This window comes from Triturus cristatus, chromosome 2_1 (genome assembly GCF_964204655.1).
Source record: "Triturus cristatus chromosome 2_1, aTriCri1.1, whole genome shotgun sequence".
Taxonomy (NCBI): Eukaryota; Metazoa; Chordata; class Amphibia; order Caudata; family Salamandridae; genus Triturus; species Triturus cristatus.
In genome coordinates, this window is record NC_140581.1 from 187151320 (window position 1) to 187168098 (window position 16779).

The following is a 16779-nucleotide window of genomic DNA, read 5'->3' on the forward strand; positions in this document are numbered from 1 at the left end:
GTTCCAGGCCCATCACAGAGTTCTGTCATTCTGGTGCTTCTGTGAGGGAAACACATGTTCCCACTTCGTGTTTGAGGTTGTGCACGAGTGTGCTGTAGGATTGCGTGCCTGCTGGTGGGGACAGTTGTTTGTTCTTCACCATATCTTGTGGAATTCACTTCCAGATGCCATCTTTTTAGGTCCATTGTCCATGGTGATAACCCGCGAGAGGGCAGAGCAGTATGTTGCTTGATGTCCATATAGGGTGCCCATCTTCCCAAGTGGGGAAGATCGGGTGGACAGGGGCGGCATGTAGTGGGGGAGAGTAGAATGATGTGGTTGAGCTCCAGTGACGTCCCAAGTGAAGGAGGGGTACGGGCCAGACATTGTTGGGTTTGTGCTGGGGTCTGTACTGGAGATGTGGCTCGGTGGGGTTTGTGGCGAGTGCCTGAGTGTGACAGCTAGAGTGTGGAGGGTGGGATCCCCAGGGCTGTCTGCTCAGACGGGGATGAGGATCTAGTCGATGATGCTTACATAGCAACACTCGCTACACATGCCTGGAGATTCTTCAGAATTTTGAGCAAACAATGTCGCAATGTTATTGCCTTAGTGGTCCCCCACTTAAAAGTATCTCTTGGCTTCAATATAAGTAGATAATGCCACAAGGACAAAGACTTCAACAGAGTGACTGAGATTAAAAGATGCGTTAGACAGAGAGGAGAGGGAGGCTGGTGGAGTGAAAGAAAAGGTTGCTGGGGAGAGTGGATGGTGGGGCAGTGAAAGAAAAGGGTGAGGGAGAGGAAGTGTGCAAGGGTGAATACGTGAGATACAGGAGGGTGACTGAGGAGTAAAATTAGTTTGAGTGACAGGAGTCTAATTGTGCCCCGTTTGCCCTTGTTGGGTCCAGGATGGACCCAGAGCCCAGGTGCCTGCCTGCCCCTGTTAGAGAGCACTATACATGCATGTACGTTGTTCCTACTGTATGAGATGAGATGCTATGAAGCGGCAGTGAAGGAGGCAAGGGTTGTAGGCACCTCTGCCCAGAAGACTGGTCCCAAACATCGAGCTGCCCTGCTTCGCGTTTCATCACAATCGGATTTTATTAATGTCAGATGGCTAGTGTGATTTGTATATCAGTGGGTTCTCTGTTGCTCCAGGGTGGACTGAACATGTCACTGCCTTGGTGGTTTAACAGCGCCTTCGATAAGCTGACTACCACTTCTGGCTGGATTTCTATAATACTCAACAGTTTCAACAGCGCTTTCATCAGGCGCATCCTTTATCGCTTATGGATAGACTCCCTATAGCCCTCGTTTGATAGTTTTAACAGTGCGTTCAATGAGCTGGTCCTTTTTCCTTCACAGGTGGACTCTCTGCAGCACTGCTGCAGCGGCTCAACAGCGCTTGATTTGGCTACTAGGATTCTTCAAAATTGATTCCTTGTACCATAATAGACCCCGAATGATACACGACTGGATATACACATGCCACTGTCCACCCTAAAGGAGAGTAGCTGTTGCATGTGTGGCAAACTATTTTCACAGCCCCTTCTACACTCAGTGTTTACATGCAGCAACATTATGGCTCCATCAAGCTGTTCAAACCTCAGGCACGTCACCCAACATGTCCAGTTTAGGCCTAACCACAAACAACGCTCTTCCAATCATGCCCTCCCAATGTCACTCAGGAACCGGGTGAAAATCCCAACACCTTACAACCACCTCACCAGGAGAGCGGAGCTCCATATTTAAAAAATGCAACAAGAAAATACAGAAAAACATTTTCTGGATTGCACGGGGTATGGAAAGCGTTTTATAAATTCCCTTTATATATCGTCTTTAGTGCTCATTGGTTGCTTATGTACTTTCATCAGATAGATACATACTTGCACCAAATTGCCGTCCACAATACCTGTACAACTAAGATGTTTTTTTGCCAGTGCAACCAGCCCTATCCCTCGGCAGGCATGCGGATCTTGCAGCTCGGAGTACCCAAGCACTTACTTTGAGCCTGTCTTTGGGCAGGGCGACAGCTCCTTGCTTGATCACTTCCAGGACTCGCTCCACCGACAGGTCGGCTCCAGCCTGCTCCAGCTTTGAGGTGAAGAAGCCGATCACCTGCAGAGAAGAATGTGGATACGTAAACAAGCAGCCTGTGTGAGTCTGTGTACACCAACATATTCCAAAGACTGCTGGGTGACCCCGAGGTTCCATGAGCCTTCACTGGTAGCGTGGCACCTGGACCACAGCCGACAACGACTGTGTAAGCGAATGTTTTATTTATCATCAGGCTCTCAAAATGTGGCCTTCAAATGACACCCAGTAACCCTGTTCCACGTAATACAGCTGAATATGTCTTATTTAATGGTTAGGCCACTTTCCTTGCAAACCTGTTATTCTAGCTCAGTCACACAAGAATGTTATGTGCTGGTCATAAGAAAAATAGATTATTGGCTTAACAATAATAAATCATATTTGCACAATTAGATATCCTTCTAGCAGGATACTTAATTAGTCTGCAAAGCAAATAAAATACATAGGGCTTCATTAGGAGTTTGTTGGTAATGTCCTATTACTTACCGGTAATCTTCATTACTCCTGGTCCCGTAGTCCTCGTCCCATTCCTTACAAAGTGGAGATTACTATCTCCGCGACAGAAAAAAAGAACAGGAGCATGCTGGGATACCTAACCCACTCCCTCCCGCTGGGAGTACATAAACGGTACCAGCCCAGCATGCAGCCTGAAAATACCAAGCCAACAACCGGAAGGCCGGCCGCCAGGGAGGGAGGGAGGGAAGTAAGGAATGGGACGAGGACTACGGGACCAGGAGTAATGAAGATTACCGGTAAGTAATAGGACATTACCCCCAGGTCCCTCCGTCCTCGTCCCATTCCTTACAAAGTGGAGAATACCAAAGCAGAGAACCCGGCCAACCGGAACCCCACCAAAGCCAGGGTCACCAGACCGAGAAAAACGGACCCCAACAGAAGCAATAGGGAGCCCACAAGAAAAGCAGGCAGGAGAACACAACCAGCCATGCCTCCAACCAAGCCGAAAAGAACCCAGACCCCAAAAGAAGCAGGGGACTAGCAAGAAAGGACCGCAAACGAACACAAGACCCCCCAGGAAAGCCCGAAGGAGGCCCCGCACTCAGAAGCAAGACCCAAGGAAACCCCCAGAGGGGCAGAAAGAGAAACCACCACCCCTAACCACCAGGGAAAGGGAACCCCGGAGAAGCGGAAGCGCCCCAAAGGAGCAATCCAACCAGGAAGGACAAACAACCCGGGAGAAAAACCACCAAGGGAGAAGCCCACAGCCCCAGGCAGCACCAAGCAGCTGCAGCAATTGGGACAAAACAGCACAACCAGGCCCAACGCAGAGCACCCGAGAGCATGACGCACAGGGAGACACGCCAAAGACCCAGGAAGGAACATAGTAGGGCAAGCCAGAGAGCGAACCCCCCAGAACAGAGAAGAAGGCGACCCACAGCCGGACCAAACCACAAACACCACACCAAGAGGCGAGGGGAATGAAGAGGAGAACGAAGAGGCACGTCAAACTCGGAAACACCGAGCGCGACCATTCACAGGACCAACCCCAACACCTCAGGGGAAGACACCCGCAGAGCCTCAAAGACCGAAGAGGAAAGGACAGAAGGCCCAGGCCAAAAGGCAGGAAGACAAGCCGTCAACCCCAGCAGAGACACCGGAAGGCCGCAGCCAAGGCCGCCACGTCGGGAGAAAAAAAACCCGGTCACAGGAACCAGTCAAAAGGCCAGGACCGAGGCAACCAAAGGCAGGAGACACAGGGACACGAACCCAGGAACCCACCTAAGCAAGGCCAGGGAGAGCAACAAGCGCCACCCAAAGCAGACTCCACACACGGACAGCGAACAGCCAGGAGAGAACAACCAAGGGCCGAACACAGAATCGGGGAAATAAACCCCAGAACCGGAAAGGAGAAACCCCCACCAACCAAGAGCCGACCCATAGGTCAGGAGGACACCAAGGAACCTCCTAAGGCGTACCCCAAAAAGGGCGAAACAGGAACGACCAACAAGGAGGCCAACAGCCCAACAACGCAGGCAGCCCAGAAGACCCAAGAAGCCAACCGGACAACGGACAAGCCAGCCAGCCCGGAGGCCCCAAATTGGAGCAGCAGAACCCGAAAGGAGAGGCAAAGGGTCAACCGACCCAAACCCAAAAACCCCAAACAAGAAGGGACCAGGGACCGGCACCAAAGCAAGCCAAGCCACCAAGAGAGGAGAAGCAGCCGGGGAACAGAGAGGGAGACCGGCAAGCCACAACTGGCAACCAATACAGAGGTCACAGCACACCAGCCAGGCGCAAAGGAGCAGCTCAGGAAAGAACACAGAACCAACCCGGCACCCAGACCAACAGGGCCAGAACCACCGGCCAGCAAGAGGCCAAAAAGAGGCCCAAAGCACCAGAGAACGAGCGGCCAGGGAAGAACCCAGGCAGGGACCCAGGCAGGGAACCCGCAAAGGAAGGCCCAAAAACAAGGACCGGAGGGAGGAAACACATCAGCACCCCGGAACACCCCCGGCACCCCCAAACCAAAGGAGAGGAGCCCGGAGAAACCAAAGGCGCACAACCCCCGGGGGGAGCGGGCACACACCCAAAAAGGGAAGAACAAAGCACGCAGAGCCAGCAAGAGCAACGGCCAGAGACACCACAGGCCGAAAGCAGGCCGTACGGGAGCGAGAAACCCCCAAGCCCAAGGAAAAGGCCCACAAGGGGAAAACCAGAGCCCCAGGACCCAGGCAAAGCCAACCACCAGCACAAGGCCGAAAAGAGGAGCGGGGACGTAGCAACGTGGCCCACACACTACGGGAGGCTAGACCACAACCGGCATTCCCACCAACATAACCACTGGCCAAGCCCAAGATAAGGCACGGCGAGGAGGACATCGGGAGCGACACCCAAAGCATGAAAGAAGGGCACAGGGCAACCCGAACCCAGAAACAGGAAGAGGCCCAGAAGCAGTGCACCCAAGAAACAAGGAACCACCCAGGCAGAAGCCAAGGAAGACCCACAACCCCCAGCCACCACAGGAGGCAAAGGAGCGGCAGCGAGAGGCAAACGACCGCAAGCCACAAAGAAGAGACACGAGGGGAAAGGAAACCACAACAGGAAACCAAACCCCATCAGTCAACCCAGCGCACCACAACACAGCACCAGGCAAGAGGGAAGAGGCAAGCAGCAACACCAGCCAGAAAGCCCACCAGGAAAGCCCCGGAGTCAACAGCCAACCAAGGCCAAGACCCACCGGAACAGAGGGAAGGCACAACAGCCCCTTCCCCCCCCCCCGAGAACCCAAGAAACAGGGAGTCCGGAAGCAACAAGGACCCAGATGCAGGACGCAAGAAGCAACCCAGCCAAACACAAGCAGAGGCCAAGCGCAAAGTGGAGGATCCTCAGACGGGGGAACACCGGGGGCCACAGGCCCACCCCCCCCGACCACAACCAGCACGAAGTACACCCACAGGGAACCTGCCGGGGAAGGAGCCCACCAACCCAGGCAGGAAGATACGCCGGAGGGCAGGAGAGAGCGGACGCAAGGGCACCGGCGTGCCCAGCCGCAACACCAAGACAGGAGCAGGCGCCAGCAGGGAGGGAAGGCCACAGGCCAGGAAACCCCACACGTTGAAGCTCAGAGCACCGGACAGGCACAGGGGGGCAGAGAAAAAAAAAAAAAAACAAGGCACCCCGAGCACGGGCCACACCAACACCCCTGGAAGGACGCAAGAAGCGCCCAGCAGCCTGAGCCGCAGGCAGGCACCCAGACAGGCACGCACCAGGGCTGGCCATAAAAGAACAGCAGGAACCAACAGGGCGGACAGGCAGCAGGCTGAAGAATCCGTGCGAACAGACAACCAAGCATCAACCAGGGGGAAACAGAAGCACGCAGGGCAGGAAGGCAGGAAGCCCACAGGACAGAGGAACGAACCAGGACGAACCTCACCAGAAATTGAAAATAGCCCAGGGGAGCAGAAGCGAGCACAGGGGAACGGGGGACAGCCACAGCACCCGCCCGCCCCGGCACACCCCCAGCAGTGGAAAACAGGGAGCCAAGGCCGCAGGCCAGCACAGCAGAAGAGCGCAGCACCTGGAAGAAAGAAAAACGGCACCCACCAGGGGGACAGGCCAACCCCATAAAACAGAGACCGCCCCCCAACCCCTCCGCCCAGACGCCATTCAGCAACAAGCGTCGAGCAAGCGGAAACAAGGAGCTGTAAAGATGAGTGAGAAACTTTGCCACCTTATGCCACTCTGACAGAGTGTGCGGGACTCGAACCCTTGTCCTGTGAGACCTTTTACAACCGTAGGCACAAGACTCACCATTGAGCTATAGCTCCTGATGACAGGGAACCCAGAACCGGAGGAGGAAGCACCCCCCCCCCCCCGCAGCATCGGGAAGCAAGGCAGGGACACAGCGCAGAAAGCCACGCAACGCCCCCAACCCAGCAAGCAGGAACAGGGAGCGCCAGAAGCCAGCATGGACAAACCCCAACACGAATCAACCAGCAAACGGTGAGACCAGAGGACGCCAGGCCCCAGAGTAAAAAATCGCCAGGCAGCAAGCACGGCGAGAATACCCCCGCAGCAGCCAAGCAAGACCCCCAGCCAAGACCGCCGAAGCAGCCCACCGTGCACAGCCAGACCCAGCAGGCAAAGCACAGAGACAGAGGAACAAGCATGGAAGAAATCGGAACCGCTATGCGGTACTCACCACAGGGGCAGGAAGAGCACACCAAAAGCGCCCTGCCCCCAAGACCCAGCCCAGGCGCCCTCCAAGACACCAGCGCCGGGCGAGGAAGAGAGCTGCAGCCACCGATCAGACATTGACCCCCATCAAGCATCGTCCCTGCACCAACCTCAGGAACAGCAGGGGCACTGGTAGGAAAGGAGGCGAGCAGCACACCAAGGGAGACCAGGAGCACCGCCCGGCGCAGCCCCTGGGCTCCCATCTCATCCACAGCAGCGCGTCCTCCAGCCAGGCCAAGCCGTAGGAGGACGCGCGCGGTAACCCGGAAGGAATCCGGACATCCGGCGCCCCAGCCGCAAAGGGCCGGGCGCCAATCAACGCGACTCCCAGCAAGCCCAGCAGGCCAGGAGACGCGGAAGAGGATGTCGAGGACAGCCCAGCAGCCCCACGAGACATCCAACGAAGAAATCACAGGTAAGATCAGCACGTCCTAATCTGTCGGAAGACAGAAAAAAAGAACAGGCTGCATGCTGGGCTGGTACCGTTTATGTACTCCCAGCGGGAGGGAGTGGGTTAGGTATCCCAGCATGCTCCTGTTCTTTTTTTCTGTCGCGGAGATAGTAATCTCCACTTTGTAAGGAATGGGACGAGGACGGAGGGACCTGGGGGTAATACCGGGTTAAAGAACAAGTTACTTAACTTTGGTAAAGCCTTATCTGGTAGAGACTATCTAACCGCAGATTCCTTACCTATGAATATCCCCAGGCGTCAGGCTGGATCCAGAAGAATTTTGAGCAGTACCCTTGTGCACCGGTAAGGCTACGCGTCGGCTGCACCAGAAGTGATGTGCTCGGGCACCTATATAGGTGCCACCTCGGTGCGCTAACGTCAGTTACTTTTGTGACTTTCCACACTATGAGCATGGAGCCACAATGAGAACTGACCACTGGAGTGGAAACGACTAAAGCCCGGAAAAAGGGTGTCCCTTACACCTGAACTGGTTTGTAAAGCGGGGAGATTGTGAGGGTCTGGAAAGGAATCTGAACTGAAGCTAGACAGTCACTACCAGATAGGGCGCTATCAATGGTAAGTAACTTGTCATCTGCTAGAGACTTCTAGTCGCAGTTTTCTTACTTTTGAATAGATACCCAAGCAATAACTGCCCAGAGTTGGATCTGCGAACCTGGTTAAACCAAAACGTGTCGCAGGACTGAACAGACGAAGTGCCCGTCCCTATGGATTTGACTGTCCAGGCAGTAATATTTTGTGAACGTGTGCAGTGATGCCCACGTCGCTGCCTGACAGATGTCCAGTAGAGGAACGCTGCACACTACCACAGTGGTCGCAGTCTTGGCCCTGTTGGAGTGAGCCTGCAAGCCCTCAGGGGTCTTTTTCTTGACTAATGAGTAGCACATCATAATGCACAGGACAATGCATCACAAGATGGTCCGCTTCTGCACAATGTTCCCTTTTTTGGCTCCAACATAGCCGATGAAGAGTTGATCATCCACCCAGAACTCTTTTGTGAGGTTCAGATAGAACAACAAAGCCCTTTCTGGGTCCAGACGGTGGAGTCTCTCCTCCTCTTTGGAGCAATGAGGTGGAGCAAAGAAGGAAGGCAGAGTAATACTCAGGCCAACAAGGAAGGGAGTGACAATCTTCTGAAGGAAGGAGGCACGTGTCCGGAGAATCAGCTTGTCCTGGGAAGTAGGTGGACTAAGGAGGGTGCACAGAAAGTGCCAATAATTTGCTAACCCTCCTGGCAGATATTATGGTCACTAAGAAGGTTGTTATTATTGTCACGAGACTAAGCGGGAAGAGACTTTAATGGCGCACACACGAGAGAGGTGAAGACCAGGTTGAGGTCCCACTGAGACATGATGAAAGGCGCAGGGGGAAATAAATGCTGTAGGCCTTTAAGGAACTTAGTCACAACAGGTGACTTAAAGAGAGAAGGTTGATCTGGCAACCACAAAAACGTCAATACGGCAGAGAGGTAACCTTTAACTGTGCCCAAAGCCAGTAGCGGGCTGCTACTGAATGGGGGTGGTAGGGCAGGCAAGAGGAGCCTCTTTAGTCCACAGGCCATCGTGGGCATCCAGTGGGAAGCAGGATGCGGCATCATCTCTATCACTGGCAGTCAGTAACATCAGACCGTTGGATACACCAAATAGTCCAAAGGGGCTACTCCCTCCCCATTGTGTCACCTCCCCCACCCATGCCACCAACTTACGCTCGGCTGATGGAGGACCATCTCTCCTTACTCCGTCAAGAAGTGCAGGCTCGTTTGGCCACGGGAGCCATAGAGAGAAATACGGAGGACTTTGTTCTATCCTGGATCTGCACCTTCTCAACCTCCTCTTGAAAAAGGAGAAGTTCAGACTACTCACACTCATGCCCTGTCTGTGGCATCGGCACTGGATCGGGCACCGAGGAAGGTCTCAGTCTCGCCGCCGGCTTGGCTCCAAATCCAACGAGGGACGCTTAGGCCCGACTGGTGCTGAGGGCGAACCCACCTATGCGGTCCAAGTAGGGGGTGCTACCGCGGGGCCCGAAGACAATTCAGATGGGCAGAGCCGGCCAAAGATGAGGTACATGTCCTCATAAAATTCCTTCAGGTGGGCGGGGGTCGCTCCAGTTCCGGGAAATTAGCTGAATTGCGGAACGGATCCAATATCAGGCCCCGCTGACTCGTGGGGCCTGGATGCCCATAATCCCTGGTCTCGTCAGATGTCTTCAATGGAGGTTAGGAACTATAAGAGTGTTTACACTTCTTCGACTTCCTAAGCTGCTGGGAGTTCCCCGGTGACTGAGTGCGACAAAGAACTTTGGAAGGGGCTCAGCAAATGGCCCTGGGATCCTCCATGCGAATGGAACCTCGAGTGTTTGCGAAATCGACCGACCGGCACTGGGCAGCGAGGACTTTAAGGGATCATATCTTCAGCACCTTCAGGTGCAAGGCGCAGCAGTCCTTACATTCCTTAGAGAAGTGTGCCCGAGCTCCAGGAACCACAAACACACCAAGTGAGGATCTGTCTCCGACATTTGCCTATCAGTGGCCCTGCATTGTTTGAAACCAGCCGTTTTTTTTGGTGACATCTCACACCAGGAGAAAAATCTCAAAGTTGACAAAAAGTCGAAAAAGATGAGTCAAAAAGCAACTGAGGGGTAGCTCAATTCGTATCAGTGCTATCTGCCACGGAAAGGAAAGAACTGACGTCAGTGCACTAAGGTGGTGCCTATATAGGTACCATGCACATCACTTCCAGTGCAGACGCCGATTTGGAGCTGAACGACACCATCTTCCGGATCCAGTCTGACGTCTGGTGGTATTCAAAGGTAAGGAATCTACAGCTAGAATTCGCTATCAGATTTACAGATACAGCTGTTATTGGTAATTTTGAGAAGTGGGAATACCATGGCATGCGAAGTTCCCCTTCCCCCTGGGGTAGTCTAAGAAATGGGGAGTTACAGCAGTGCAGGAATCTTAGCACACTTTAATTCGCTTGGTCAGTCTCCATTCCCGCTGAGTGATTTCACAAGCTTTTAGCCTGAGAATGTCTGGAGGGGGAAGTGGGATGCAGAATTCCTGAATTTGATTTCCCAGGAAGTGTGTCAGAGCTGCACAAACTGTGGAATGGGGATCTAATGTAATTCTTCTCTAAAATAATTAATACAAACTTGCTTAAAGGAACTGTGGAAATGGCAAAGGAGTCTGTGAAATGTATAAATGTTCGACTATGTCTTCTGCAAAATGTGCCATCGTTATTGCGTGGTGTATGGGGTTCCCGAGAAAGAGCCTCTGGTTAGCAATGATGATGCCACTTCTCTTTTTTAGTGCAGTAAATCCTATTAAATGCCCAACTGGCTTCACATCGTTCTTATGCATTATCGTTAGTCAACCAATATATAATTAATTACTCTCCCTGTCTGTTTTTAAAACTGTTGCTAAATTCACTTTTACTGAGTGGAAAAAAGTTAAACAGATGCAATCAAAGACAAAGTGAAGAAAAGTGGGCCGAAACGCAACAGCGTATTCTTTTTTCTTAAGTCACATATGTGGAACTTTAAATGTGTTATTATACTGTGTGTTTTTTTACTCTTAGCAACCCTGAATGCGTTATAGAGTACATGCTTAGTGTCTTTTAGGAAAAGCAGTAGATGTATCTCTTTAAAGAACAGAACACCGAAGTAACAGTCCTCCTCTAAAGAACCCATCTTTCCCTCCAATAACTCATTAAGTGTATCTTGATTCTGTACAGTGGTCTGCGGCCTTTCCGCTAGCTACACGGTACACAAATGCCACATACATGAAAAGTCCTTCTCTTTTAGGTCTTCATTGCAACCTTTTCAACATTCCTGGTCATGTTCGCAGCACCATGATCTTCCTTAAACTCAATCTAACCCTGTTCACTCAAATCAATGTTGTCGTCACGAGTACCTTCTACCACCTCATTTTTAGCTTCTCTTGCATTGGCCACAATATTCATGCACTGAAGACTCTCCGTTGGCTTTTTTTTTGTTATATGTTTTTATAATTTTTTTTTAGGCAAACAATTAGTACAATGCATATGTGACTCGATGCAATTCCGTAAACATACTGTCCGTTGCCTTATTCAAAAACAAGATAATGCATGATAACTACAGTGACCAAATATACACTGGGTGGAGACAAAGCACAGGCCTCCAAGGCCTGAAGGATCACCCAGCTCCATCCAATCCAGATGCTTCTCTCCTGCTGGTTACCAGGATGAGAGAAGCGTCTGGATTGGTTAGGGGATCACCCTTCCTGCATCAGACTGGAGAGCAACACCGAGGAGGACGTGGAACCCGTGGGTAAGTACTATTTATTTAAAATGTTGTTTTTTACTTTTGGAGGGAGTGGTTGTTTTATTTTGAGCTTTTGGTGGGAGGGAGGTATTTCATTTTGGGATTTTGGAGGGAGGGGTGTTTTACTTTGGGGTTTTGGATGGAGAGGGTTTTTTTGGGGGGGGGCGGGGGGGGGGGAAGAGTGGTGGGACACTTCACTCACCGCACCACTTTTAAAGGGTACCAGCCATCCCTGCACTCTAGTTATCCTATGGTGTTCCTTGGTGGATGCTAATGAAACCCGCAGTATTTTCCAGTAAGTCAACACATCTAAGGGACCAACAAGTCATTGGCTCTCAATGAAGGTGTCTGGGAATACCAGACTCCTAAACAATTTATCATCGAGTGTGTCACCCTGGCCTTAAAACGGAACTTCTTTGAATACAAGGGTGACTTTTTCCTTCAAACAACAGGGACTTCTATGGGCAGTACATTTGCTCCAAGCGTAGCAGGGCTGTATGTCTATGATTCTGAACATAAATACATCTTGAATACTGACAACCCCTACGCTTTAGGTATATCTTTTTGGAAAAGGTATATCGATGATATTGTGGTCATCTGGCAAGGACCTGAAGCCCCACTTTTGGAGTTTCAAATTGGATTAACACCCAGGATCCCAACTTGAGGTTCACACACACCATGGATAAGAAAGAGATGTTTTTTTTTAGACCTGGTGATAACCAAAGTAGAAGGTAAACTGTTAACCAGGACTCACTATAAACCCACGGCTAAAAACAATTTACTTGAGTTTTCCAGCTTCCATCCAAGACCCATGCGAGAGAACCTACCCTATGGCCAGTACTTGAGAATCAGACGCAATTGCAGTAATATTGGTGACTATCGTTCTCAGGATTCTGACCTTACTAACAAACTTCGTAAATGGGGTTATGCTGATTGGATCCTCAAAAGGGGTTGTAAATAGGCCTGGGCGGTAAATTCCGTTCCGCTCGCGGAATTTGCGGAATTTGCGTAATTTCGCGTTCCGCGTAGAACGCGAAATTGCTCAAAAGTCTGCTTTCCGCGATTTCGCGAAAGTTTTGCTTGTTCGCGTTCTCAAAATGCGTGTTCGCGAGAAATTTCTCCCCGAGCACGCAAACAGCAATTGTGAACAGGAAAAAAGCATCGCGAACAAGCAATTCCGCGTGTTCGCGGAATTTCTGCGTGTTCGCGGAGATTTTTTACCGTTTCGCGGAGATTTGCGTAACGCAATTACGCAAATTCCGCCCACCCCTAGTTGTAAACGAGCTAGAACCCAACTAAGGGAAGTTCTACTTGAGGACCAAGTGAAACACTTTGAAGAAGCACCATTGCCATGTGTCACTACGTACAACGTTACCTCGAATGTGATTTTGAAATCAATAAACAAACACTGGAAGATCCTGGAAAGTAACAACAGAAAATGGACTAAACCTTTGTTTTGATATATATAAGCAAGGAGCATCAGGGACGGTATAGTCCACACTCGCTCGAAGAAAACTGGGACAGAAATAACACCGACTGTCTTGAATGCCTGGGGCCTGCCCAGAGCCCAGGGACACTTCCCCTGTGGTAATTGCAGTGTTTGCCACTTCACTGCATTCACAAAAACCTTAAACCTGGAGAGTGGAAGTACCTGGACTCAACGCTCACATACCAACGCAATTCAACCAACGTGATCTATATGATCACATGCCCTTGCGGTTTAAGATATGTGGGCATAACGACAAGAAAAATCAAACAACGCGTGTGTGAACACCGCAGTAATATTCGATGTAAAAAGAGTGCTACTAGAATGACGGATCATTTCCTACAGTTTAATCACACAACAAACGATTTACGATGGACTATCATCGAACAGACCGCATCTGGTAAAAATATGACACAAAAAATTGTTCGAGAAAGAACAACGGTGGGTTTACTATCTTTCAACCCACACCCTGGGACTCAACGACAGAGTAGTTGTGTGAAATTCACATAAAACATTTGAACACCTATTACTTCAGTTTGTCTAGTTACCAAAGATTCTGGTTTATTTTGGCACAATGATTCAAATTCTATATTTCATTATTGGTCTTTCTGATCCATTTGACTTCAGCATACTTATGTTGCACAATTGCACTGATCCTTTGATTTCAATTTATCAAGTTAAATTCCCAAATAATTTCTAGCCTTGTACGGTTATTTAAGGGTAATTACTTACTCCTTACGAGAATATTTTATTTGGAGCATTGGCTAACTCAATCATTCCGTGCTCGCCTTTCCTTCCTCTGTTCTCCACTCTGAGTAAGAGGTTGGACCACAGCTCAGCCCTTTCAGAAATCTAATCTATTTACTGTAAACATTTGCCAGTAAAATTAGGATATTCATCCAATTAATGAAATCCTCCACTGTCCGGTAAAAAGGACATATTAAATTTATTTTTCATCCTTTTTCTTGGTTTACTGCCCAAACTCACGATTGCTCTAAACGTTTTGCCCAAATGCACGAGTAAGTCGTGGCAGGTTTAAACTTCAAAATAGAAATGATCATGACTGCGTTACCCGCACTTCTTTGGGTGTGTTTAATAAAGCTCGTAAGATTCAAACACCATAGTAAGCACTCCGAGAATGGCTGGTCTAGTGATCCGACGCGTGTTGCGCGTCGCGATGACGTCATGGCGTTGGCTCATCGCATCTGGTAACGGAAATGTTTGGAGCACTACTTAAACCGGAGATTCCAACTAGGCAGCATCTGCGGGGTCCTGCGTTAGGGAATATGCAGGTACATTACGGGTGACGAACTTTGACCTAGTAAGTAAGATTTCTCTATATTCTGCCCCTTATTGTATGCTGAAGAGGCTGATCCGGTCTTTGTGTTAACCCCTGGTTCTCTTACCTGATACAGAGTGTGACTATAATTTCCCTGCCCCCACCAGGATCCATGGGGTATTTCCACCGGATTTTTTAAGTAAGCATTAGCTGCCTTAATGTTTATTTTCTATTCGTGGGGTAGAGCTGCTTCCCAACCTATAATTATTTGCATTGACAAGTTGTATGTTTTATTCAGTAAAGTTCGTTTTGCTATTTTTAAATGTTCCTTTCAACCATGGCATTTGCCAGTTTGGCATATATGAAATTGACGCCATTTCCCACATGATGTTTGTGGTTGATAAAAAAGCTTTCACTAATATAATTTATTCTGAAGCGCCAAGACCACCCGAGGTTGGGCTTTGAATATTTCACACCCGAACCATAGCGGCATTATCACGAACACTATGTATATTAAAACCGATTTAGCTAGATCACTCAAGGAATGTCTCAAACACCACTAACAAAATGGATGTGTGTTTGTATAATCTGGTTTGTTCCTTTGTGTCTCTTTCCTTTTCCCAGAGTTACGTGGCTTACGTTAATGTTGAAGCTCTGACTACGAACCGTAAATTGTATTAGTTCCTCTCACACCACAGATTAGGGCGTGCCTTAGTGAGCGCATACCGCCGTGGTGATTTCCTAATTTTTGGGTCCTGACGAAAGCCTTGCAAATTGGCAACTAGAGGCAGAAACATGTTGGCCAGTTTCCCTTTTTTTCACAGTGGATGTGTCTGGTCAATTTAGCCAGTCTTTGTATCATCCATCACTTTGTTAGGTCTCGCCTGACCCAGCGCATGCGCTGGTCTGGCGAGACATTTTGTGAGGGCTCCAAAAAGTGCTACAAGGCCAGCCTAGAGCTACAGTGCATGTGCGCGGGCACGCGTGCTGCGCTTGACCGAGGTTACTTTCACTTTCGCGGCCGCACAGCCGCTTTGATGTTTGATCGCGATCGCTTTCGCGGCCGCACGGCCGCTTGGCATAGCCAATAGGTCTCGCTTTTGGGACCTTATAAGTATTTAGTTATGCAACTGTTGCATGGCTAAACACTTATAAGGTCCCAAGGGCGAGACCTATTGGCTATGCCAATGCTTGTTTTTAATAGTGCTCGTTTCACCACTAATAAAGTTTGTTTATGGTAGAATTGCCCACTTTTTAAATCACATTTCACATAACCACACTTGGATTTCATAAAAAAACCTGCTCCGCTGTAACCAGGCGTTGTAGCACACCAGGGAGGCATTCGGCCTCTCTGGTGGGAACCCAATGATGAAGCATGTCACCAACTAGGTTGGTGAGTGAGGGTTCTTTTTAATCACTAGAGTGATCCTTCACTTTCTATATATTCTTTTTTTTCTTTTTTGGCTTGGGCCTCACTCTTTTGTTGTTTGAGTGGGACACTTCACTCGCCGCACCACTTTTAAAAGGGTACCGGCCATCCCTGCACTCTAGTTATCCTATGGTGTTCCTTTGTGGATGCTAATGAAACCCGCAGTATTTTCCAGTAAGTCAACACATCTAAGGGATCAACAAGTCTCACTGTACATGGACGAGCTTCAGTCATACATACAATGAAGTAAAACATGTGGTTGCAATTGCGGTTTATCCAATATCTACACATCAAAAGTTGTGGTGTGTATTCGAAAGAATTGAAAGCAACCACTAGTAAAACTGATGTTAGCCAACAGAAACAGTATGAAACAGAAATAAGGTAAATAAAAGAAAACAACAGCACGATCTCCAAGTCATGAAGCTAGCTTGGGAGTATCGACCTTTGTGCGGTACAACAGCTTACATAGCTACTCCATCAATAACATACGCAGGGCAATTTGCCCCTATTGGTCGATGGTTCCCACATTATAGGTCTGAGAAGTAGATTCTTTTGGGACACCTTTCGCCTTGCCCCCTTATATTAGTGAGACTAAGACTGTTCAGATATGGCGTTGCCGTCCTCAGCAGAGTTCAAGGAAGAACTTGGGTCACAGAAACCTGATGCCTGTATGAGTTTCGGGAGGCAGTCAGAACCCATGCCAATTCTCCCCTGGATTTCATAAATTTGCGAAATGGGGCCCATATTTGTTTTTAACTTCAAAGCCCTCCCTCTTACCACCACAGTCAGTTTTTCCCTTTCCGTTGTCTTTTAAAGAAACTGATGTCACCGTTTTAGACTTGACGTACAAGATAGCAGCTACTCAGATACACTGACTTTGATCCACAGACGTTAACCTTCTCTCCGCGTGTCTAAAGAGATACAGAAGGTTTTTCGGTGAGTCATAGTATGTACAAGACTCCACTCTCAACTCACTTTCTCGAGTCCTGGAGACTCAACCAAAACTTTGCATTTCGGAAAAGCTGGCAGAAAACAACTACAGACCGA

At 49.5% G+C, this 16779-nt stretch overlaps 1 protein-coding gene across 2 annotated transcripts in view; it reads right to left on the reverse strand.

Moving 5' to 3' along the window:
- The window catches only part of DYM (dymeclin), a 1124226-nt gene that overhangs the window by 141823 nt on the left and 965624 nt on the right, over positions 1–16779 (reverse strand). For both annotated transcript variants that reach the window (XR_014969672.1, XM_085629609.1), the window contains exon 16: positions 1983–2096. Coding sequence is in view for 1 of the 2 variants with exons in the window: in XM_085629609.1 (XP_085485735.1) it covers positions 1983–2096 (114 nt within the window). In the remaining variant the exon portion in view is untranslated. The remainder of the gene's footprint in view (positions 1–1982; positions 2097–16779) is intronic.